This window comes from Chiroxiphia lanceolata, chromosome 1, assembly GCF_009829145.1.
Source record: "Chiroxiphia lanceolata isolate bChiLan1 chromosome 1, bChiLan1.pri, whole genome shotgun sequence".
NCBI lineage: Eukaryota > Metazoa > Chordata > Aves > Passeriformes > Pipridae > Chiroxiphia > Chiroxiphia lanceolata.
Window position 1 is genome coordinate 50,764,633 of NC_045637.1, and position 25,656 is coordinate 50,790,288.

Sequence of the window (25,656 nt, forward strand, 5' to 3'; positions counted from 1 at the left end):
CAGGTAAAAATTATTTGAAGATAGGGTAACATGGTAACAGCAAACTGGTATAAGGCCTTTGTCTTTGGAAGCCAGGCCAGATCATAGTCATAGAATGGTTTGGATTGAAAGGGAGCTTCAAGATCACCTAGTTCCAACCCCTCTGCCACAGGCAGGGGCACCTTCCACTAGACCAGGTGACACTCAAAGCCCCATCCAACCTGGCCTTAAACACTACCAGGGGTGGGGCATTCACAACTTCTCTGGGCAACCTGTTCCAGTGCCTCACCACCCTCATAGAAAAGAATTTTTTCCTAACATCTAATCTAAGTCTCTCCTCTTACTTATTGTCTCTGAACCCAGGACAGTTAAGTAATTCACTTGTTAAAAACAATATTAGATATTAGGAAAAGGTTCTTCATCCAGAGGGTAGTTGGGCACTGGAATAGGCTCCCCAGGTCACAGTACCAAGCCTGCCATAGTTCAGGAAGCATTTGGACAATGCTCTCAGGCACATGGTGTGATTCTTGGGGCTGTCCCGTGTAGGGCCAGGAGTTTTGCTTCGTTAATCCCTGTGGATCCCTTACAACTCAGGATATTCCATGATCCTGTGAATCTTCCAGACATACCAGCTCCATCAGCTGTTACAACACAGCACCTCCTCATCCTGCAGGACAGTGCCATACCATGTACTTTTACATATGTTGGGGCTGTTTAGAGCTACAAAGATGATCAAGGGACTGGAGCATCTCTCTTACGAGGAAAAGCTGAGGGAACTGGGCCTGTTCAACCTCGAGAAGGGACAACTGAGAGGGCACATCATATGTCAGTATCTGAAGGTAGGTGTCGAGAGGGTGGGTTCAGGTAGTGCCAAATAATAGGACAAGAGGTAATAGGTAGAAACTGATGCACAGGAAGTTCCACCTGAATATGAGGCAGAACCTTACTGTGTAGGTGACCGTGCACTGGAACACATTGCCCAAGGAGGGTGTGGAGTCTCCCTCACTGGAGAGGCTCCAAAAACTGACTGGATGCAATACTGTGGCATGTCCTCTAGGACAGACCCACTGTGGTCCCTTCCAACCTGTCCCATTCTGTGGCTCTGTGATTCCGTGTCACTGGCTCCCTCCCGCCACCGCGCTGCCACGAGCAGTCACAAGTGCTGGGAACGGGACTTGCTCCTGTCAGAAAGCGGAAGCTGAGACAGCGGCAGCCCTAATAGCACAATGGTCCTCGAGAAGGCGGTGCAGGAGGCCGGCGAGCGGCAGTTCCGCGGCGCTGGAAGGCGGGAGCGACGCGCAGAACACGCTGGATCCCGAAGCGGCGCCAGCAGGGGACAGGACAGGACAGAAACCCACGGGAACGGAGGCGACGGCCACCCCTCCGGGGTGGGGAAGGGGAGGGTCGATGAGATACGGCTCCGCCCCTCTACGCGCAGGAAACTCCCGCCGTTGCCTTACAAGGGCAGGAGCGCGCTCCCTCCGCCCCCCGCCCCTGGAATGCGGTGACCGCACCGCGCTGCACCAACGCGGCGCCGGGGAGGGGGGAGACACGTACAGGGGCCGGGTCCGAGATTCCGACCTTCTCCTCTCGGAGATGGCGAAGACCCCTCGGAAGGAACGCGAAACACACGGGTCGCCGCGGGTCCTCTCCCCTGCCCGGCTCGCGGCGCCTGGCCGCCGGAGCGACGAGCCTCGCCGCTACCTCCCCCCCCGGGCGGATGGTCTCGCCCACGGCTTCCTTCCTCCCCGGTGGGGCGGCGGCTGCTCCGCTCTCCGGAAGTGCCGCGCCCGCCGCTCCTGCCGCGCTGCCACTGGGACCCTCTCCCGCCGCCGCCAGGTGAGCCGGGGGGTCCACCCGGGAGTCTGGGGCCAGGGCGACGTGACGGCTGGGGCGGGGCCGAGCTGGGCCGCCTGAGGAACCGGGGGGTCGCTGGCGGTGCCGGGGGTCGCTTGTGGCCTCGCCCCCCTCGGGCCTCGCTCGCTGCTGCCGCTCCTCCTCGGCGGGACCCGCCCTGCTGACCGGGGCTGGGGGCGACCGCGGCTCGAGGGCCCGCGGCCCATGCTCTGTGAGCCGGGCGGGGCGCGACGCCGCGGGCAGGGGGCAGGGGCTGCAGCGCAAGCAGGGATGAGCTCCCTGGGCATTGTTTCGGGGAACAGGTGTTAAAAGATACTCTTTGGCTCCCTGTCGGAAGGGGTCAGCTGCCTCCCGGCCGCATCGCCCCTCAGCGGCTGTTTCCTCGGCTTTGTTAGAGCACGGGAAAGGCTGGGCTGGGGATGCAGCGCTGGGAAGAGGAAGAGATCTCGGGAGAGGTCCCCGGTCTGTGCCCGCCTGCGCACCGCTTGGAATGAATACGGCCGCGACAGAGACACTGGGGACAGTGCAGTGGGTCCCTCGGTCGCGGAATCACAGAATCAGTTGGGTTGGAAGAGATCTCTGAAATCATCGAGCCCAACCTATGATCCAACACCACCTTTCAACTAGACCACGGGACTAAGTGCCACGTCCAGTCTTTCCTTAAACAGCTCCAGGGACAGTGATTCCAACACCTCCCTGGGCAGTCTATTCCAAAGCCTAATCACCCTTTCTGTGAAGAAATTCCCCTAACTCTAACCCAGAGCTCCCGGCGAAGCTTGAGGTGGTGTTCTTCTGTCCTGTCACTTTTTCCTTGGGAGAAGAGCCCGATCCCCATCTGGCCACAACCTCCTTTCAGGTAGTTATAGAGAGTGATAACCCTGAGCCTTCTCTGTTGCAGGCAGGCTGACTCACAGGCACTGGATTTTGAGGCAAGCGTGACTCTTGTCTAAGGGGTTTGGGAAACAGTGAGGAGTGTGTTAAGGTGGCTTTCAAGACTGGTGCAGTGGTGTAGGGTGTAATCTGCTCTTTATTGAGCTTTGACACAGATCTGCAGAATGCCTTAGTTTTATCTCTTCCTGCTACCACCCAGATTGTGATGGATGCGTGACTGTATGTGATGCTGTAATGGATTATGTGGACAGAACTTGGGCTTTAGCTTTGAGGCTGACTTTTGAGTTTGATGTTATATCTTAGTTCATGTGGAGACTTTCTTGGCTATGGGTTGTGGGGATTTATTGTGTGGTGGCTTGTTTTTTTTTTAATTTTGAGTGATAGGCATCACAGTTATTACAATATTCACAATGTTGAAACGTGAGGGTGTTTTCCAAAGTGCAACTTTTGGTCCCTGCCTCTGAACAGGTTCAGCCTGCAGCACTGTTAGTGGGTTGTAAATTTTCACAGCTTATTGTCTGGCTGAATATCTTCAGTTGCTTGGTCTTGTCTTCTCCAAGGGGTTATCACTTTCCCAGAGGAAGGGACCATAAGATGACTTTCTGTGCTTCTGTGGTTTGATATCCACTGCTGTTGCTTGACTGAGCAAATGAATGCAGAGGCAGCACAAAGCAGCACAGTGCTTTTACTACCTTTTTTTTTTTTTTCTTTTAATATTTGAAAATGTTCCTTAAGAGAGGTTAAGTTTTCAGAAATATCTTCTGAGGAGTCTAAGGTAAGGTCTTACATTAGGTCTTACATTAGAATTGTCTTGGACAGTTTCCAAAATAAGGCCCAGACCAGACCATTCAGTGCATCATAATACTAAACAACAGAGACTAAACCTGTGTCTTGTCCTATCTAATGTGAAGTATTTTCACTTTTTTCTCTACTGAAATTCTATTTGCAGCCTGTACTTACCCTATTTCAATTATAAAAGCGTGTGGTTAGGTGTGGGGGTTTTTTGTTGGGTGTTTTTTTTGTTTGTTGGTTTGTTTGGGGGGCTTTTTGGTGGTGTTTTCTGTTGTTTTTTTGAATACCTTGTGAATTTATCAGATTAAATTCTACTTTCTCTAAAATTGGGGGGTCCAGTGCTTGACTCAAATGGGGTTAGCTCTGCCTTATTACATCATTCACTGCTATATACAGAGATAACACAAAGTGTAAACACTTTTGGAACTTTTAAATTATAAATTTATCTCTTTTGCTAACTGGATTGATGACTTTGGTTTTCTGAACATGTTCCACTGTACCACCCTGTTTCTAATAGAGTTTCCCAGAGCTGAGTGCAGCATCTCCAGTGTAACTGCACCAAACCTGTGCTAAAAGGCATCACAGTCCTGTAAGACTTAATGTTTCTCTGTATTCGGGCTGACAGGTCTCTGGAACGGAAGGAGTTGTGCTGCCTCCCAAGCCTGGTTCACAGAAACTTAGAAAATAGTAATGCAAGTGTTGGCAAATTTTTCATCTTCTCAAGTACAATATTCTGATACAGCAATCTTCTGAACAGAATTAAAAAGAATGTGTTGGCAGCCTGTCTCTGTTACGTCCTCTTGCTTAAGATTGAGTTGTAGGTGAGAGAGTGGCAGCTTGTGGCTTGCTGGAAGCACTGCCTTTACAACATGTGCAAAGTAAACTTTTTCGTCTACTTGGAATGGACCATATCCCAAAAACTATGAATTATTTCAGAGAACAGTTACTTAAGCTGTTTGACTTTATTTTTGGGTAGTGGAACTTTTAATCAGTAATTCAGCATTTAACAGGAACTTGCCTGAGGGTTTTTACTGAGGTGAGAAAACCACCGACTTTATGCACAACCCTTGGCTGCAGCTTGAAAGCAAATTACCTTTGTTGTCAGCTGTCTTCATAAATATCTCGATGTCAAGAGTTCACATTTATTTGTTGAACTGTTATGGAGGCCAGACATCTCGGATAGCTTGTGGTTAGCGAGTGCACTGAAGAGAACTTCTGCGTTGTTGAATGATGCGCAGTTGCATTTCACAGGCTATTTTTAGTTCGGGACATAATGGTTTGTTTTGTACGTCAGAACAACGTTGTATATGCACGTAGGATTTAAAAGTGTGGAATTAGCAGGGGAAATCAGTAACTGTCTTTGTGGACAGACAGAGAAGGACATAACCATGGAATTTCCTTTTATGATCCAGGTGCTCGGTAAAGCGTGTCAGGTATCTGATACAAAGCAAGGTAAAATATCTTTCCTTTTAGTTAAAAACAAACAAACAAAATAACTGCTTTTTGCCTGAATATTGGGTTGCTTATGTAAGGGAGTTACTTTGCTTAATTTTGCTCCCTTTTTTTTAAGGCTGAATCCCAGTTAGTGATTTCAGTCTTGCTTTGCAGGAATCTAACAGAAATTATTCTGTCTTTGAGGAGGCTGTCTGAGAAACAGAACTGTGCTGTGACTCTGACTGGCATTGCGTTTCTGACCAGATATTTTTTTCTAAGATATAAAACTAAAACTTAATGTAAATTTCAGAATGTTGCTATTTTTATGATTACTTATTTTTGTGATTCACTTGTGATAAAGGTGAAGCTTAAATTTGTCCTCTTTCAGCACACTCTTGCTGCAGGTGCTTCCTGTAAAATTCAAAATCAAGGATTGAAGGAATCTAGTTTGCATAACAGTTTGGGCATAATAAAGGATTATAGCAGCATGGATTATGCTTTACCTTTTATCTAATGCTAGTAGAGGTTATCAAACTTTGGGAAACAACATGTCAGGTTTAACTTATCGAAAAGCAATGTTGAGGTCTTCGTGTTTGCATTTCAGTGAATGACTCAGCTTTTTGGGTTTGTACCGCCAACTATAGCTGAACACTAAATGTATCTGCCCAGCTAAATTGATGCCATTAACTTGAAAGCCTCACTTCTGCCCTGAGTATGTTAGTGTTATAACATGTAAGCCGCGACGTTTATTTCTTTGACAGCTTCAAGGGAAACAATGAAATTGGTATATTTGTGACACATGAAAATTCTAAAGATTCTGCAAGAATATATAGATGTTTTAAAAGGCTGATAATTTAAAAGAAACGGTCTCCAGATATTTGTACCTATTATGCCATTAATTCAGTTAAAAAGAGTGTGCCGGCATTTGCGTGTGTGTTGTGTTCCACTGTGTAAGAGAATAGCAACGTAGAGCTTCTGAACCAAGTCAGTGGTTTCTTGCTCTCAACAGCAGCTGTTCTAACAAATGCTTTTCAGAGCCTAAAATACAATTTTTTTTCCCCTCCCAGATTGTTAGTTTAGCATACTGCCTGATTTATTTAACCACTACTCTAGTTTAGCAGCCCATATCCTCCTACAGGGCGGGTCAACAGTGCCTCCCAAACTGCTGAGTGTGTAGTCATCTCAATTTGTGGAAGATGCAGGTGGAGTATTGAATCAGCGATACAAACACTGAGTGATTTCATTTCAAAAGCTGTGATTTGGAGTTTTTATGTAACCTGCTATTGGCCTACAGTTCCAGTCGCTGAGTCCTGAAAGACCTTATACTTTAACAGCAAGTGTGAAATCTAAATGAAAGGCAATGGAGCAGGAGATATCAAAGTAAATGTGTACTTTGGCGTATTTGCTGACAACATGGAATTTGATACTCTTTTATCCATCCTTTCCCCAAGGACTTGTGATATGATTTAATAAGGCTAAATCTGGGATATGCTTCTGTCTTCTTAGAACCAACAGCCAACATGTCCAGCAAAAGGGCAAAGACGAAGACCACCAAGAAGCGCCCTCAGCGCGCCACTTCCAATGTATTTGCGATGTTTGACCAGTCGCAGATTCAGGAATTCAAGGAGGCCTTCAACATGATCGACCAGAACAGGGATGGCTTCATTGACAAAGAGGACTTGCACGATATGCTCGCCTCCCTTGGTAACGTCCCTTTGCTGTTTATGCTTGCCAAGCCCATTTGTGCTGTTTAAGGGAAATTCCTGAGTTTAGGATATGAGAGGTGTCTCAGTTTGTATTGCACGATTGACATTGCTCTTTTAGTTTGAAAACTAAGCCGAATATGAATCCCTTTATTTGTAGGAAAGAATCCAACGGATGAATACCTAGATGCCATGATGAATGAGGCTCCAGGCCCCATAAACTTCACGATGTTCCTGACCATGTTTGGTGAGAAGTTAAATGGCACTGACCCGGAAGATGTGATCAGGAATGCTTTTGCTTGCTTTGATGAAGAAGCAACAGGTACGTGGGTAAAATAACAGTGCACGTGTATTACTTCTACTTACTTCTGTAACAGTAAATACTTGTGTACATAGAAGTCATGAAGAATTTTTTAACTCTCAAACTTTTAATTTCTGCAAACTGAAAATCATGCATGTATCCTCATCAGGTAACTTTACCTTTTCAATCTCTGTAAAAATTCCAAACTTCTGTCAGTTCAGTTCTGTTGTTCACGACAGAAGGAAGTCAAAAGGATGTTGATGAGGAACAAGGGTCTTAAATTATTCCTAACCTAAAATTCAGCTTCAGGGCAACTTTGTATGGGGAATCCTTGTTTTCAAAGCTGTTGTGCTTTTATGAAGAACTTGTTTTCTGTCAGCAACTTGTATCCACCTTCCCTCTGTTAAGCTGAACTCAAGGGAGAAGAAAATGAATACAAGAAAAATCTTGTGTGATTCACAACAGTGCTGATAGAAGCAATCACAAGTTATACAAGGCTGCTTGTTTAATAAGCAGTGCCAAAAACTTTGCAGTCTAGTAAACCTGAGTTCTGTCATTGATTTAAGATGAAATTGAAATTTTTGAAATATTTCAAACTTCTCTTTTTCATGCACTTGTTGAACATAGGTAGTCAAGTTCCGTGACTTTTTTTTTTTTGTGGTTTTCATTAGGAATCTTCAAAATGAACAGATCCCCTTTTTAATTTTTAAAATATAGAGTTGTTAGAAGGCTCTTGGTACTGCTGGGAATATAGCCCTGCTGTTGGGAAAGAGGGCCAATATGAATACTGACAAATTTTTATATTCTTCGGAGCACCACTGGGAAATCATAAAATGGCCTTTACTTGAACTAGTGAGACCTGGCAAACCAAGTTGCCTGATTGGATTGAATGCTTGTAATTAGTTGGCAGTTTTAGTAATAGTCTTTAATGGCTTTGTTTTCATTTGGCAAACAAAGACTGTAGGCATCTTTAATTGAAGGAAAGAATTCAAAGAAAGAAGTTATCGCCAGTGTATTAGCAGAGAAATGTAAAAATTCCTCTTTCTTATGTTTTTATGTGTTGTTTCCAGGGTTCATCCAGGAAGACTACCTGCGGGAGCTGCTGACAACAATGGGAGACAGGTTCACGGATGAAGAGGTGGACGAGCTGTACAGAGAGGCACCCATCGACAAAAAGGGGAATTTCAACTACATCGAGTTCACACGCATCCTGAAACATGGAGCAAAAGACAAGGATGACTGAGCAAATCCATGCATACCTGCAGATTATCTCTACACTCATGTTTATTTTTAAGGGTTTATTCCTGATAGAACTTGTTGCATGCATTTAGCTTTACAGCTTTTGCCTTTCTCAATGTATTTATCTATTCCAGGCCATTTAGGCATATTTGCACCTGTGTAATCAGACTGGAAGCGGGGAAAATATTGTGAGGAAAAGGATATGGGGGCGAACATCCCTGGAGTTGATACTCCAGGAAAATAATCTCAATATTTCTGGTTTAGCTGGATTTTTACATTTTTGTAATAAATGCCATTTTGAAATAAAGATTGCTATATAGATAAAATACCTCAGAATCTTTTGTGAAGAACGACATTTCTATTGTGCATTTACAAATGCAGGTGTGTTCATTGTATTTTACTTGCAGTTGCAAGTCAAGTTGAAAAACTCATTTTCCTACTGTTTTGTTCAGTGTCACAGGGTTCTGAAATGCTCCTAGCAGGATGTGCTGGCATCTTTAAAAATGCAGCTGTAGCTGTAGAAGTCTTTCATCTCAGGTTTCTGAAGTGGGATCTGACTAGTGTAAGTAGTTAACCAAAGAAGTGGTTAGGGAAGACTGTTACAGTTGCCTCATGGCCGGCAGAGAACATCTGTGATTCTTAAGCCGACATCATTCCCAGCTTTTGTTTTCTTTTAACACTGATGGAATAGCAATATTTTCATGTCAAAAGTGTACATTCCTCTTTGCTAAATCTTTATGCTGGCAATAAGTGGGAATTAGGCATATTTTTTCCTTCAAATGAAGGAAGCTTGTGCAAAGGAATCCATGCTGGCACTGATTAACAGCAATACACGGCCACAAAGCCTATATAAAGCTTTATTGTTCTGCAGCTAATGTATTTGCATGTGAGAATGTGAGCACAGTCGTTCTGAGGATTACTTGGTAAAACCCTACATGTGCTGAAGTTCCTCTCACTTTTTAAAAGATCATACATATTCCTCAGCTATATTGATGACTTTTAAACAAACACAATCATTCGTTCAAAACTGGTTGTGCTGATGCTGTTGTCTCAAATATAAAGAAAGGGGGGAGGTTGTTCTGTTCTTCATATGACCATGTCCTGTGTGCCTCATTCTCTTGGCTACTGCAAGCTGGAAAGCTTAAGAATTTATTTTGCCTGTTTATTTATCGATTCAAATGATGACTAAAAAGCATGTCCTGAGCTGTATCACATGACTTAAGACCACAAGGAGTAGGAATTTTACTTCAGCGCAAGGGTGTGTAAAGGCTCTGACAGCTTATACTGTAAGGTGGGTTTGTCTCTCTTCTCATATGTTAGCACAAAGGCTTGGTTACTTAATCTTGCTTGTGTTCCCAGTATGGCAGCTCTGGAAGATGCTCTGGCATTAGGTTTGTAAATAAGTTGACAGTGTACACAGTTAGCATATACTTTGGTTTTTTTTTTTTTTATTTTTTATTCCTTGGTGGTTTCTTTCACTTCTGGGCTTAATTAAAAGGAGTTTTCAACCATTATTTTCCCAGTTTTGTGTTTTATCTGCCAACGAACTTAGCCTCAAGTTTTCTTTTTCTTCTACACAGACTTACGTTCTCTGCTACACTACTCCAGGTTGCCACAGCTGCTCCTTTTTTTCCCCAAAGTTTGTTTTTTAACTATCTTGGTGCTCTTTAGTAATGGCTGCTAAGGTATTTCTTCATGGGATGCTTGCAAGGTTCTAGCAACAGCTGATATTTCTGGAAGGTAGTTTGCAAGTATGCATGGAAGTTTTCACCAACAGTGGCCATGTGACAAAGACAACAGAGTGGAGATCTAGGAAACAGTGTCTTGTTGAAATGTTGCTATGTAAATTAAGGCAAAGGACAAGTTATGCTGTCACTTCTTTAGATTGATCTTGTCACACCTGTGCAATTCAATACTGTGTGTATACATGCAAGCAGCTTGCACAAAGGACAGGTGGAAGACTATTGATTAATTTTTCCCCTTGAATGTCTAAATGGTGTAAGATTCAGAGATCAGTTTTCTTCTGTTAGGAACAGTGGATCCCCAAACCCTTCTTTTCCTGATCCTATTTTCTCTGTAAGTGTTAGGTGCTGGTATTTTACACTGAGTAATCAGCAAGTGAGCTGGCTGCATTTTTCTTGCTGGAAATAAGTTTTGAAGTGCTGGTTTTAAAATCATAAATATGAGTTACATAAAGGAGAATGTGCTATTCTCCTTGAGAGGAAATTGTCCACTTAAAAAATGTTCTGTGCTGCTGCTCTAGTTTTCTGAGCAGCCAGCTGAAATGTGGGGTGTAGCTGCTTTGTAGCACCTACACAGTGTGACAAGGAACATTCCTGGATGTTCCCTCTCTGTAGAGGGAGAGGCAGGGAACTGTACTGATGGAAAGATACCTACACAGGAAGACACATTACTGAGAAAGAATTCCAAAGGATGTTTGAGTATAACTAACAACAAACCTTTCAAGTTCAGGTTTCCTTGGTATGTGTATTGTATTGTAGGGGACCAGTTAACCTGCAAGTGGGTGCAAACCCCTTAACCACTGACGGCCTAGGAGGCCAACAGGCCCAGCCAAGAGACCATATAAGAGCATCGGATGCATTTTGTAGCGCGGCAGCGAGGAATGTTGACAGCTGAGGTTGCGTGCCAAGGGCTGTAGGGATGTGTCATCATTAATCCACTTCCAAAAATAAAAATAACTTTGGTCACTGAAACAGCTTAAAATTCTGATGACTTAGACTTACCGTTTTGCAGCCAAAATCTTGGAACCTAATATTTTGTCCCTTGGGGTTCATATATAACGGTCTCCAAGCTCCACGCCAGACTAAGCTTATGATGAAAAACGATTTTCATAGGCTGATGCACACATTTAATAGTCTTATATCTACAGTGATACATAATGCCCTGTGAAGCACTATTGAAAAGCAGTGATTTATTTTAACATGACCCACTTACCCTGTTCTAAGGCTACATACGCAGAGGTCAAAATGAAGCCAAAGAGCTATTGCAGCAGCATGAGAAACCTCCAAAGAGGACTATGTTTGTGTGAAGTGCTGCCAGTGGATGTTTGCCTCCTGCCTTTTCTTCCCCACATTCTACACTTGTTTCTGCTCTTTATGGTGCATCTAAGCAAATAAATCCATCTTTACCGCACAGTGATCAGATGACTGAAACATTTCACAGCATGAAGGCAGCTTATTATACTAGCTCAGCAACTAATGGATGTCACAGAGGTGGTGTCCCTACACTCAGAAGTAAGGATCCATTTCACCACTGACCTAAGAACTAACTTTAGATCGCTTGTTTCTAGGATCACTGTCGTATCTTGAGAAATGAATGCAACACAGGGGCCCCATCCTGGCACAGGACATCAGTGACAGCATGCCTTTGCCTCCTGACCAGTGCATTTGATCCAAAAGCTGGAAAGTATCGGAAATCTTGTCATCACATGTTTCTCATGGCCTTTTCTTGTCTGGAGTGTTACTAACTTATTACTCGGGATGTTCATGGGGAGTTGCAAACAACAACAAATAGCTCTCTTACTGTCCCAAAGGCATTCTGACAATGTAAGTCCAAATAACAGGTGAGTAACAATCAAAGTATAGACAGGAACATTTTAGACATCAGCAGTTAACCTGCCATTGGTATTGCCTATGTACCCATGCTCCTATTTTGGCTTCTTACTTAATTTTTCAAACGCTACTGTCATTTTTAGATAACTTCCCTCTTTGGAAAAACGATTCAGGATGACAGTAACTCAGAAACAGTATTACAGAAGCCAAGAACAATACAGAGGCAAAAAGAAATCAGTAAATGCCTCTCAAAATGCAGCTTAACAATAAGTTAACATGAAATGCTGGAAAGTAATAGTGGGGGAAAAAAAACAAACTCCACACAACTCATGTTTTGTTGTGCTCTGAGCAGCAACTCCACAGAGATCACTGTTTTCCCAAACTTTTGATATATTAGATAGAAAAATTTTCATCTTAAAAAAAAAAAATGGCAGCACATGTCAGCTTTTCCTGCTTTCCTCTAAAGCCTATGGGCCTGTACATACATTGCTCCCCGTACCCTGGGACCACTCATTTCGGGTAGGAGCAGGCAGGCTACTTTGGTAGCATGCTCTTTGGGAACCCCTGTGTTAGACCTTGAAAAAAAAACTTGTATGGCAAATTTCAACAATTCAGAAAAAAAAAAAAATACTGCCAAGGAATGTTTTCAGACCGAACGTGTCATATTCCCTAGACGCCATACATAATAGGCATTGCATCCCAGGTCTTAAGGGGTCAGGCAGTTTTTATCAATGTAATGAATCTGAAGGAATATGTTTATTTGTTTCTCAGCAGCATGCAATTAACATAAGAGCAGGAAATCAAACTGCCTCCTGGAAAATTCCAACTGCTTGCTCCATGCAGACTCCTCTGCCACGCGGCTGTGATTCAATCCCTCAGTAAACCAGCCTTGCACTTTGATAAAGCTTGAAAGTCAGTTACAAATACTGTAGGATTAGGCAAGTCAAGGCTGACTTTAATATGGGTGCCTAAAGGAGCAGATGGTGGCAGCAACAGTCATTTTAGCATTTTTGTAAACTGTCACTGCTCAGTTTTACGAGGTTTATTTAATCCTTAATCCTCTCTTTGACTATTTTAGGGTATCAGTGAGTACAACCTCACTAAATATTGAACTATGTTTTGGTTTGTTTTTTAATTGTGAATAGGCCTTGAGAGTTAAAAGTCAGCATTTCACAATACTTTCCAGCCTCTGCCAAGCATATTCAAGTGAGTGGGTGTAAAACGAGGCCTGTGAGCCCTGTCTTGGTATGTGCTAAAAGAGAGCTGACATTAGACACAAGTAACTTGAACCTTGACTTTTCATTGTATCGAACAGATACTAGGGGTTTTCCCTCTTTTGACTTCTTCCTTAATTGTGAGCTATCTCTAACACAATAGGTTTTATACTGGCAACATATTGCCACCCCACAAGAAATACGCTGATTTTGAAATTGCTCCACCAGTCAACCAAACTTGAGCTGGCATCAGCTAATACGAAAACTGCTAACACCTTACTTTTCATGTCAAACACCTGACTAATTATGCTCCTTCTTATTTTCTGGGTATATTTTAAAATAGTATTTTAGACCTTCAGCCAAGCATTGAGCTAATTTCATTTTCGTCCATATTTGTTCATACATGCTGTCAGACAGATACCAACTCTAATTTTACACGTGAGGAGAGGGCACATATGTACAACCTTAGGTTAAGCAGAACTAATTACATGTCTTTGAAAGACTGGAGGCCTCCCACTCTCCTTATTAAGAATACCTATCAACACTTATTTTTGCATTTCAGACATCAACATTATGGAATCACGGTGTCTGGTAATATTTCTGATTAAAACTAGTGCAAAAAGGGCTGAAACCCCCACAAAGACAGCTAGAATTATTGCAACTTACCAGCTAGGATAAAAAACAAGTGATGGACATATAGCACAAGTGGCAGTACAGTGACTTTTCCTCAGCCATGCACACTGAAAGTTACTAGAAAGTCAAAAAAGAGCTATTTCTCATTTTCAATCTGGAGAAAGAATATATCTTTCTCTGAGAGCCTTTATTTTTCATGCTTCAGCATCTACCTTGTAGCAGGGACCACCTAGGAAAGCAGTAGCCATTTTTATTCTTGAGGTCATTGAATGAAAACGGGGAATACCCTTCAGTCTTGCTCTGAGGCCCTCAAAGACAGCCAAGCAAAGACATGCATTCAGAATCCCTTCTTTCACTCACAGCTTGTCCAATTTTTCCCTTTGGATGACAGTGCTGGAGTTATTTTTGGAGAAGTTCCAGAAAACTCTGGGACACTCTCAGTATCTCAAAAAGAATGACTGTCACTCTGACTGATAACTGCACTGCACTTGGTACAGCATGACAGAGACAACAGATGCCAGCTGGAATCAGGGAAGAAGGGATGGAAGGGCAGAGGGATGAGCCAAAATACCAGGTGAAACAACTGGCAGACAAAATGTTTTTGTTAAATGATAGTTTAGACCTAGGACTTGGGTGTTTATATTTAATTTTGACTGTGCTGTCAATATCTAACCTCTGTAATTATCATTTGTTACTTTTGTTGAATAGTGATAATACGCTCAGAAAAAAAAATCTCTTAAGTGGCAAAACCTTCCATCTAACTTTCACACATTTTTAATTCTTAACTCAATGTGAAAATCACACATATGCTTTTTCATCTAGTCTCTCTTTTCAGACTGTTTTGTTTGTTTCCTATGCATATCCTCAGTCTTACTTCTATGATGAGCAAGGGTATGGAATTGCTGCTGTACAAGAGAGTCTCACTTACCTAAGTGAGACTCTCTGCTAGAGCAGATGGAGCATGCAAGAGCTTTCTAGAAGCACAAGTAACACAAAGAGGTGGACACACAATTCAGCATTAGCATTTCTTCCAATACAAAGTCTAGAGCATAAAATAAGAATAGGTACGTTCAAAATTAGTAAGGTAAAGTCCTTCATGTAACAAATAGCAACCTTGCAAAAGGCTCCAAAAACACCTGTAAAGGATACTGTGGATGCTAAATTTATATCAAGTCAAGGATGGCATATAAGGCAAGCTCATGAAAGAAGTTCATTGTGCATTACTAAATACCACACCTGGCTCAGGGTAGCTTACTCCTCTGTGAACTTAAAATAGCAGAGACCGGGAGAGGATTCTTGGAAGATATCATAGGCTGCCCTGGCTCTTACTCTTCCCTAAATGCCTGCAAACAGCCATTGCTGCTGCTTTCCCCTTAAGAACAGGCTAAAAGCACACAGTATGTTCTCTCCTCCACAAAGAATGGGAAGCATAGATTTTTTAAAAAAAAATATGATTCAAAGTTTTGGGAAAAAACCCCCAAAACAATAAAACTCTCCAGTGACCTGGTAGGGAAGACCTCACAGCATCTATTATTTGCTGAAGGCATCCAAGGAACCAGTAGACACATCCTGGTGGTGCTCCACCTAGAACTGGAAGAAGGAGAAAGAGGCCACAGCTGCTGGGCTTCCCCATCCCCAGTCTCAAGACCAATTTTGACTTGTGGAGAAATCAGGGTCAGACTTGGGCAATCTCATTTAACCCCAGCTTCATGGTTCTCACCTTCTCAGGAGGCAGCAAGATCTGAACGTCGAGCAAAACTCTAGCCTGAGCAACCCTGACAGGCTTGCTCTGCTCCTCACTGCTGTGCATGGTCAAATGCAGGTGGGGATGATGCATTGCAGCAAGCAAGCAGTACACAAGTAGACCAGTCTCCTGGCCCCCACCCATTCAGGGCTGTTGCCATCATGGAGCAAACAGTGCAGACACAGCCAAAGGATGGCCAAGACTTTGCTCCCTGTCTTCCACATCCGGAATCCACATCTCTTTGCAGCTGGGGCACACTATTTTAGGCAGACTTCTACTGTGAGCCAGTGCAGCCATTCCTGTAACATTAATTAGACTCATAAACATCACATGACACAGACTGATTCTGCTTCACTAAGCAAGCAAGTTAATCACAAATATTTGTACTGTCATCCTAACTCAGCAGAGGTAGGGAAGTAGAATCATGGAATTGTTAAGGTTGCAAAAGACTTCTAAGATTATTGAGTTCAACCACTAATGGAGAGAATTAAATGACAAGGTTTATTGTAAATTGCTTACTGTGTGTAACGGACTTAGAACTTTATGAAACGGATGATTTTGAATGTTTTTAGACAATATAAAGAAAAAAATCCTAGGAAAACATTTCAACAGCACTAAAGTACTTGAGTATTTTAGATGGAAAGGATAGGAACATTTTATACATTTTGCTTAAGAGGACTTTTTCTAAAACAAGACTGATATAAATGAAAAAGAAGGTGGGAATAATGAAGAAAAAAGCAGCAGAAAGAAGAAAACTGAAGGAGTTAAGAGCTCAGTATTTTTTTTTTTACTCATGTTTTCAGAATGTATAAATTTATTCCTACTCTGTACGTTTTATGTAGGAAATTATGTGGTACTGAAAAATAAACAAATTGGAATACACTCTGTGATGTGATAGTGCAAACATTTTTCCCAGCCCACAAAACAAACGCTGCACAGAACTGAAGGTGGCCCTATTTTGTGGGACAGCCCCACCACCTACACAAGCATCCTTCCAAAATACATAGCCTGGGAACTGCCTGCTCCCAAAGGCTCTCGCTGTGCCTGGCCTGCACACAGGGCGATGGGAAGGCACACTCTCTCTGCAGAGCAGTTCTCTGTCCAGAGTGAAACATTTCTACTTTGCACTGTGTGGTGGCTGGATGAATCACTCAGCAGCAGTGCTGCCCAATTCTACCTTGGGCTTCCCAAAACCCGCTCTCACTAGGATGTGCCTATGCTGGCTTTTAAGAAAGGCTTGAAGGACATCTTCAAAAACAGGCCTGCTGTTCCATCAGACAGGGAGCTGCCAGCACAGCACTCAGGGAGCACCACATTCACAAAAAAGACCTTTGCTTCTTTTCTTTTTAAGATTTATGCCAATGAGTGGAAAAAAATATTCTCCAAACATTATAAGAGGAAAAACAAATCTTCCCCCCCCCTTAAATTTCTTTATTGGTATCATGAATACTGGAATCAAGTAAAATTCAACTGTTTGTAAAAGCATTACTTAGACTCACATCACACAGAAAATGGTCTGCCTCTAGGTCACTCCACCATGATGCAACAAATTGGAGACAAAAGCTTTAAGACAGAGAGACACATAGACACACAATTTTGTCATTAAGAACTGATCTCATACTGAGTGAGTAATATTACTGTACCTATTCTCACATCTCTGAAAGTTAAACACTGGGAACACCACACAGTGATAGGTTTCATATAACACCATTTTAATAGCTTGGAAAACAATACAAGATAGAATAGCATGTTTGCAATAGGGTTCAATTTAAAGTAACTGATGAAAGAACTTTAAATCAAGAGATCAAATAACTTTATAATTGATTTTCAACACACAGTTCAGTTGTTCAACATTATTATAGAGTATTTTATTAACTCTACTACTATCTTGGTGTTTCTACAGCTTTCCTGCCCACTCTTACTCTGCATATAATTACCTTGAAACTATATGCCGTGTCTAGTAAGCACATAGGATTTTTTTACCCAGAACTTTTTTCATGAACAGGCTTCCAATTCAGCAAAGTTTAATATTAGTTTCTATTGCACTTTGAGGCAAATTTTAGAAGAGCGATATTAAAATTCAATGGGGAAGTATTATAAGCTAATTAGACCACATTCTCAGACCTCACAAGGTAACTCTTCTGGTTTGAGAGGAGGGCAGAGGAAGAAAGTTGAGCTTTCTAGCAATTAAAACGTCCCCCTTCAAATTTGGGACTGCAGCTTCTAGATCACATATTAGATTACACATTCATTTCAGTAGGTACACTGCCTAAAAGTAATCCATTTACATTTGTAAATATAATTTCTAATTTCAGCAAAAGCCTGTACATCTATTTTTATCTTTCACAGAATGATCAAGGTTAGAAAAGACCTTCAAGATCATCGAGTCCAACCATCAACCTAGTTCCACCATAATTCCCAAGTGCCACATCCAGACACCTCTTGAACACTTCCAGAGACAATAACCCTACCACACTCCCTGGGCAACTTATTTCAATGCCTAAACAATGTCTTTACCTCTTAAGAGTTATTGTTTACCAAGATACAGATTGTATACCAACAAAGCTGATAACGTGTAGGGGGGGGGGAGTTCAAAGAATGATGATACGGCAGTGCATCTTTCCCATCTGACTTTTTCAGGACCTCTTTGTGTACTAAACAACAGCTTCTTGATGCCCAAATGATTTATGTGGGACTTCAATATGCAAAACGCGAACAAGTATTCCGTTCAGAAAAATTTCAAAACTGCAGAAGTGGGCTAAAACTGAACTGCTTCTGAAGCAATTTCAGACCCCATGCTCCTACACTAAAAAGAGCTTGTTCCTCAATTTCTTTAACATCCTACATCACTAAAAGAAGATCGGAAAAATAAGCGTCATCCTTTGCAATGTTTTTGTGAAAAAAAGCTATGCAAAAATAAATCCTCCAACGAGTCTTACAATGTGTGGCTGCAACAGGGGCTAAGCCATGCTCATGCGGGAGTACTCACTTGGAAGACTTAGAGATACAAAGCAGAATTTTTCTGATCCCTGAAGCGAAACACGAGGAAGACTAAAGGTAAGGATAACCCCTCACACCTGTTAATCCGGGCAGTACGTTACCGAAAGATCAGGACGCTTCGTTCACCCCACCGCTATGGCACCACGCGAACTTGGGAACGCTGCGGGCGCCGGCAAGGGCTTCAGGAGCACGGACCGAAGCTCCACCTTCAGTGTGAAGAGTTTTTATGTATATAAAAGAATAACCACACGGGAAGCACTCGCTGAGCCGCAGAAGCCCTCCCGAGCCACCTCTCCGCGGACAGCAGGGCTCTCTCCATCCCTTTCCCCGCCGCCCGGCACCTGCAGGCGGCGCACGGGACGGCACCGGCGGCGGCGGAGACTTCCCCCGGGATGCGCCAACGCTACAGAAGCGGGGGGCGGATGGAAGCGGTTGCGGGGACGTGCTGGGCCGACCGCCGCCGAGGAGGAGGCAGGATGGGCTGCAATCCATAAGGGAATACCCTCGCTGCCGCTTCGCTGCCCCCCCTGCCGCTTCTCCCGCCGGTCGTCCCCACCCGCCGCTCAGGAGCACGATGGTTTCTCCAGGAAGAACCGGAGCATCCGCCGCCGCCGGTGCCGCTTCCTCCCTTCCGCGTCTGTCCCGTAGCGGGTCCCCACAGCGACCACTGGGGTGAGGGTCCTTTGAAGACAAAAATTTAAGTCCAACCTACGTCTTCTAATCGTGACTTTCTTTCTGTTTGGGAGTCTGTCTTTCATTTAGTCATACTTTCTGCTTCTCTTTTTCCCTTCTTGATTAGGGAAATATGTTCTGATGAGAGGAAATGGAAGTGTGTTAGAGGTGCAATTTATCATTAAACCTTAGTACATTTTTTTTTAAGTCCTAACTCTGATCTTATTGCATTTACTGTATTTCCTTCTCTCCCTAGTGTACAACAGCCAACATGTCCAGCAAAAAGGCGAAGACGAAGACCACCAAGAAGCGCCCTCAGCGCGCCACTTCCAATGTATTTGCGATGTTTGACCAGTCGCAGATTCAGGAATTCAAGGAGGCCTTCAACATGATCGACCAGAACAGGGATGGCTTCATTGACAAAGAGGACTTGCACGATATGCTCGCCTCCCTTGGTAACGTCCCTTTGCTGTTTATGCTTGCCAAGCCCATTTGTGCTGTTTAAGGGAAATTCCTGAGTTTAGGGTATGAGAGGTGTCTCAGTTTGTATTGCACGATTGACATTGCTCTTTTAGTTTGAAAACTAAGCCGAATATGAATCCCTTTATTTGTAGGAAAGAATCCAACGGATGAATACCTAGATGCCATGATGAATGAGGCTCCAGGCCCCATAAACTTCACGATGTTCCTGACCATGTTTGGTGAGAAGTTAAATGGCACCGACCCGGAAGATGTGATCAGGAATGCTTTTGCTTGCTTTGATGAAGAAGCAACAGGTACGTGGGTAAAATTCAGCTGCTTGGCAGGGGTTGGTTTGGGTTTTTTTATGTTGTTTATTTAGGTTTCTAAATAGTATGCTGATTTTTGCACCTTTATAAATGAAGTAATCCTAGATGGCATATTCTATCAAATAATGAGAATTTGGCTTATTACTGAATGAGAGTAAAAGCTTTCTGGCTGTTCTGTGTCAGTTCTGTGGACTAGTAGTAATGTTCTTCTGTGAGGCTTTGAAGAGTGTTTTAACTAGGCAGTGTGTATGTTCCTCAAAGTGCAAACCAAGATGTATTTGATATAAGATGAGTTCAAATTGGTAATGTGTGATTTTCTATGTAATTGAAAAAGTAACAGTGTGAAGTCTGTCAAACCTCTGCAGTAGGTCTGAGATGCATCTGAATTCTTCAGTGTTTAATATTTCAAGACAGGCCGTCCAGACTTCTTAAACTCTTTTGAACCCTTGTCTTGCTGAGTGTACTTTATGGCTCTGATAACAAATGTCATGTGCAGTGCCCTCACCCACAGTTGTTTGTTTTCAGTTTGCAGGAAGGGCTGTAACTTTAGTGGTCTAAAGATAAAAACTGGGTGGGGTCTAGAAGGTAGAAATGACAGATAGGACTGACTTGCATAGCAAAATGAGGGGAAAAAGGAAAACACAGAGCTCAGTTTTACTATGTCAGACTTTCAAGGTTGTGCCTGTAATCTTGAGGTTAGAGTTTATGCTTTTATTTATTTATTCGTGGAGGCTGGGATTCCTGAGAAGTGTACAGTAACTGGGGATGAATCCTTGGGCAGTTGTGTGGAATTACAGAGTATCAGTGCTTTGATATATTGTGAACTTGTCTTAGGAGTATGTTGAAATTATGTAGCCTCTGTACTAGACATGTCACTACACCTATAACTTTCCTCACAACTGTCCATCACAATATTTTAAGTTAGCCTGTGGATATATGCTCTGAACCTTTCAAAGGATATTATTCTGTTTCAAACAGCTATTTTCAGTCTGTGTATTTTAGCACCTTTTGCCTTTTCAAAGAGCATCCCCTTCCTGCTGAGGTGTAGGTAAACAGGCTTTCTGTTGGTAAGGCCTTTTCAAATGTTAATCGACTTCCTCCCTCTCAAGGGAAATCTCTTTACCATCTCCTAGAGAAGGAAGTTCTGTTAGTAGGTTAATTATTTTCTCTCCACAGGTAGTCTGACTCACTGTGCTACAGCGGGTTTTTTTGTGTGCATCAAAACAAGAGCCTATGCATAATGATATAAAGAAAATGGTTGTGCTACCAGTTCTTTTGAACAGGAACTTTCTATGTCTATGTAAACAATAAGTTACTAGTTTGGGCACCCATGTACTGATAAGATTGATTTTATTATCTTTCAACTCTGTGTGGTAAATGTTTTAGTCTAGTCCTATGATGATTTGAGGATAATGGTTCCACAATGTTTTATGTCTTATGCCATCCTCAAATTTTAACCAGGAAACATGTGAGATAGTTATTCTGTTTTATTGATTTTTGTTATTCTGTTTTTATTGATTTTTTTCATAATAGTTAAAATGCACTCTTCAAAATAATATGTGATGTATTTATAGAACCCATGTTATGTTTACCCTTTATTCATTTTATTCTCAGATTGGCTTCTGATCAAAAGTTTGTTCCTTTTAAAAATGTACAAAAGCCTTTCCAGCTTTATCAACCTTTTTTCTTTTACTTTTTTTTTCTTCATTTCACGGTGTCCAGATGTGTGTTTGTTATGGGCCTGATTTTCTAGCTCAACATCAGTGTACGTCTTTTGAAAGAGAGTAATACAAATCAGATCCTACTGATGAGGATAAGGTAGTTGTACTTGTTGCGTTTTACTTATGTTTCCTACAGTGCCAATCTAGTTGGGTATGTTGCTTCAGCATTACTATTGTGTGTAGTACTATGGAATTGGTATAAAATTTGTATCAGTCTGCATTTGGAATGGTTTTTGTCTGCTGTTTGATCCTGCATTGTCATCTGTTTTGTGCTGCCTGCAACAGGCTGAATCTGAAGTTTTGCTTCATTTATTTGTTACTCCCCATCTACACTGAAGCTGTGTGGGAGAGAGAGTGGGAGTCCCATTTGCTTTACAATTTGTTGTTGCTAAAACTTTTAATGTATTCCTAGTCTGGCAGCCCAGTTCAGTGTTTAAACACCTAGCTATTCAGACAGGAGCAATTAAGTCCTTGAGGCAGCACCAAAGGCCTTGCATTCTTTGAATACTAATCCTTATGTCATCTCTCATCACCACTTGGTCTCTGTAGGATTGCTGAAACAGTCTAATCTGTTTAGCTGCTTTTTCCTCTTCTTTACACAAAGAACTCCAATATTTGACCTGATTAAGATGGGCCCAGCTAACCGAACATTCTCCCTGTTTTTGAAGTAGGAGATAGCTGCTAGCCTTCTTGATTTGGAGTCAGTATCCAAAGGCTGGTCTACACTGGAATATGATACTGTTTTCATTAGCATACGCTGAAACATGTTTTTGTTTCCCTTCCCTGCAGCGCCACCGTGCTAATTTGTCATGCTCATTGACTGCTTTTTGGTCCCAATTCCCTGTTTGGTTTTGTCTCTCTAATGAACTCTTGTTTGCTTAAGTTATTCATCTCTCTTTCCAAAGCAGAACTTCTTTATCACATTCTAATTGAATATACATCAGTTGATGTGGACGTCCACATATGATTTCCAGCTGTTCCACAGAGTTTACGTGTCTTCTTTTTGGAACATACTTCTACCTCCTCTGTTCTGTTATCGATATTTCTCCAACTACAGTTCAATAACCAATTTCTTTCTCAAATGAAGGAACTATTGTGCTTATAAAGACATGGCTGGTCTAATTTCAGCATTTAGCAGCTTTTGCATTCTGCCATCTACCATTTGTTATGTGCATTCCTTTTTTCATCTCTAAATTTTCCTGGAATTACTTGGCAACTTCTGCCCACCTCTTGAAATGGAATTAGCAGAAGATACCTAGAAACTGCTCATTTTTATATCTTCATAAATTGCCTCAAAAATCGTATGCTAATATTTTAGCATAAAGTAAATAGTATCTCCTACCTTTTTTTTTTTTTTTTACTGGTTCTCCACCTTTACCTCTCCACAGTAAACATACTTCCTCCCTCCTGAGCTAACTTGCTCAGTCCTGTCTGAAAGTCTTTTCTGTTATAAACTCCCTGGATGCTTGCCAGGATTTCACTGTATCCACGTAAACTGCCTCCAGCAACGCTGTTGTGCATCAGCAAAGAGCCAAATGGTGGTTATTTACTCCCAAGAGGAAACTAGTTTATAGAGGATGTGCAAATATATCTAATTAAGTCAAGAAAAATATAATTTGTTTAAGAGAACTGCTTGTGTAATGAAGACTAGCAGTGACAGGAACTTGTTTTTCCACTTTGAGCCGTTGAAGATCAGGAAATGGAAATAGGTGTTATTATATTACAGCAGGTCAGGCCTTGTTTTCAAAAATCTGTATGAAATGCATTAAACTTCCCTCCCTTTCCCTTTGCAGTCAAGGAATTTCTTTAGGATGCAATTAAGAAAATATTTTGTGCTCTTGGTGCAAATGCTTATGCTGTGTTAGTTAATTGCATGTCTGTCCTGCTGCTTTTGGAGACCCAGCTAAGAAACCCTGCTTCCCTTTTGTGTCTCTCTGTATGTCTCGTTCCAGGGTTCATCCAGGAAGACTACCTGCGGGAGCTGCTGACAACAATGGGAGACAGGTTCACGGATGAAGAGGTGGACGAGCTGTACAGAGAGGCACCCATCGACAAAAAGGGGAATTTCAACTACATCGAGTTCACACGCATCCTGAAACATGGAGCAAAGGACAAGGATGACTGAGCAACTGAGCAAATCTATGCATACCTGCAGATAGCTGCTTTATTTTTCTCCATTAATTTTATTTCTCAGGATCTGTTTTTTTCTTTTTTTTTTTTCTTGTTGGGACCTTTTGCATACATTTTTAGCGTTCCAGCTTTTTCCTCTGTGGCTCAGGCACACCTGCACCTTTGTAATAAGACTGGAAATGGGCAGGGAGAGAGGATGGCTTACAGTGATAGAGGTTGAGGGACAAAGATCAGGGAGTGTGGAGGCCCAGGTAAAATGTCAGTGCTACTCATCCTAGCTGGATTAAATTTACATTTTTAATGGTAACTTTTCAAATAAACCACTGCTCTATTAAGTACATAGTTAAAATTTTCATGCTAGAAGTGGACTGTTTATCTAATGATATGTGTAAATACTTTTGCAACTGTATGCAGTCGTGTTGTTACCTATTTTTGCCTTAAAAATGATGCATAAGTCACTTAAGCATTACTGATGTTTGTACTTCAGCGACTGAGTACTTTGCCTGCTACTGTGAGCACACACAATGAAGAAGAAATTCCCATCTTTCAAATTTTAGTGTATTGTAGATTAATCATTCTGTCCAAGACTTGCACATTAAACACTTTAAATCTTATTATGCAATTCAGTGTCTATTTTATCACCTCGGTGCCTCCATTTCTCGACACTGAGTACTATATTAATGCCACTTTTAAAAAACTTATAAACTTAAATCCTAGTGTTTTCTTTAAAGCAAGATGTCATATGTGGGTAGAGTTGCTTGAGTGATGCTTCTTACCAGATCTGGGGGGCTGCCAATATTGCATTAATTACATTTCATTGCAACCATTTATTATTTTCTTTCTTTTATCTTCCTATCTTTTTTTTCAAAACACAGTGAGAACACGGCTGGATGAAGAAGGAGGCTGTGCTGTCTTTATCTTTTTTCTGTATCAAAATGTTATTCTTGGTTTCCGAAGGAAACAATATACACTATATTTTTAAGAGTGCCGAGAGTGGTGCTTTGGGTGTGTGAGATGGAGGCATTCCTTTTTGTTCCATTTCTCATAATCATATCCTCTAGTTCTTGTGGTACGGATCGCAAAGCAGATTTGCTACAGTATTCTGAAGCAACTTTGCCATAATCTGAATGCTTGTGGTTCTGACTTTTTTTGGTTTTGAGAGAAAGGGTGATCAGAGCCTCTTCTAACACTTTTAGGAATTACACTGTTAATCCCTTCAGAATTTACATTACAAAATTGAGACGTTTGGCTGAGAGGTTTTGCTGTTTCTTGGTAAGCTGCTATTGTGAACTTAATGTCATTAGAGTACAGTGATTAAAGCTCTGAAGTTCCTGCTCTACCTCAGTCCCAGGGAGATTTGCAAAGGAGTGGGAGCTGTGCACAAAAAGGTGATCTGGTGCTGATGACAGTAGGCCTGTAAGAAGAGTATGGAAGTTGCTGAAAACTAGAGAGGAGGAAAAGGTTCAAAACGGATTTAGAAGATGACCTCGAAATGCTTCGTAAATGTTTTCCCTCAGTTGCTGCTTTTTTACGGAAAAAAATATCTACGTTTAGAGAGGGCAGAAATTAAAAACTCGAACAAGAACTGTTGCAAACTATGAGTGAAACCACCTTTGATGCGGCTGAAGGAGGCGAAGTCGTCCCGCCACCGCCTGGGGTCAGCCCCCCACCGGCGCGTCCGCAGGGCCTCCGGGCTCTTCCCGAGTGGAGCGGGAGGGAGCTTGAGGCCATACCTGGAGCCATCAGCAGGTGGCAGCACAGCTCCTGGCACTAACGCCGCTAGAGGGAGAGCGGCTCTCAACGCGAACTTTTGCTGATTTTTTGTTTGTTTGTTTGTTTGTTTGGGGTTTTTTAAGTCCCGAAGAGCTCGTTTGGTGTAGCGAACACAGGGGAGAATATGCTCCGTTCCCACAGAAGCCCCCTCACTCCTACCTCAACATGGGCTAATGCTGTCGGGATTTTTCGCATTGCAGCTTTTGCACACGG

General features: G+C 42.3%; 2 protein-coding genes across 4 annotated transcripts; both read left to right on the plus strand.

The window, feature by feature from the left end:
* Positions 1-1,710: 1,710 nt before the first annotated feature.
* LOC116790875 (myosin regulatory light chain 2, smooth muscle minor isoform) lies at positions 1,711-24,284 on the plus strand. Of its 3 annotated transcripts, XM_032696377.1 has the most exons (5): positions 4,812-4,971; positions 6,460-6,657; positions 6,817-6,978; positions 8,028-8,222; positions 23,696-24,284. In XM_032696377.1, the coding sequence occupies exons 1-4, from the start codon at positions 4,827-4,829 to the stop codon at positions 8,198-8,200; spliced, it is 678 nt and encodes a 225-aa protein (XP_032552268.1). In that variant the 5' UTR covers positions 4,812-4,826; the 3' UTR covers positions 8,201-8,222; positions 23,696-24,284. The 3 variants fall into 3 exon arrangements, with proteins under 3 accessions (XP_032552276.1, XP_032552268.1, XP_032552260.1); XM_032696385.1 differs by lacking the exons at positions 4,812-4,971; positions 23,696-24,284 and adding an exon at positions 1,711-1,818 and having other exon boundaries at positions 8,028-9,710; XM_032696369.1 differs by lacking the exon at positions 23,696-24,284 and having other exon boundaries at positions 8,028-9,710.
* Positions 18,907-24,284, plus strand: MYL12B (myosin light chain 12B). Its single transcript, XM_032696399.1, has 4 exons — positions 18,907-19,031; positions 19,288-19,486; positions 19,646-19,807; positions 23,493-24,284. Exons 2-4 carry the CDS (start codon positions 19,303-19,305, stop codon positions 23,663-23,665), a joined length of 519 nt encoding a protein of 172 aa, XP_032552290.1. The 5' UTR covers positions 18,907-19,031; positions 19,288-19,302; the 3' UTR covers positions 23,666-24,284.
* Positions 24,285-25,656: the final 1,372 nt, after the last annotated feature.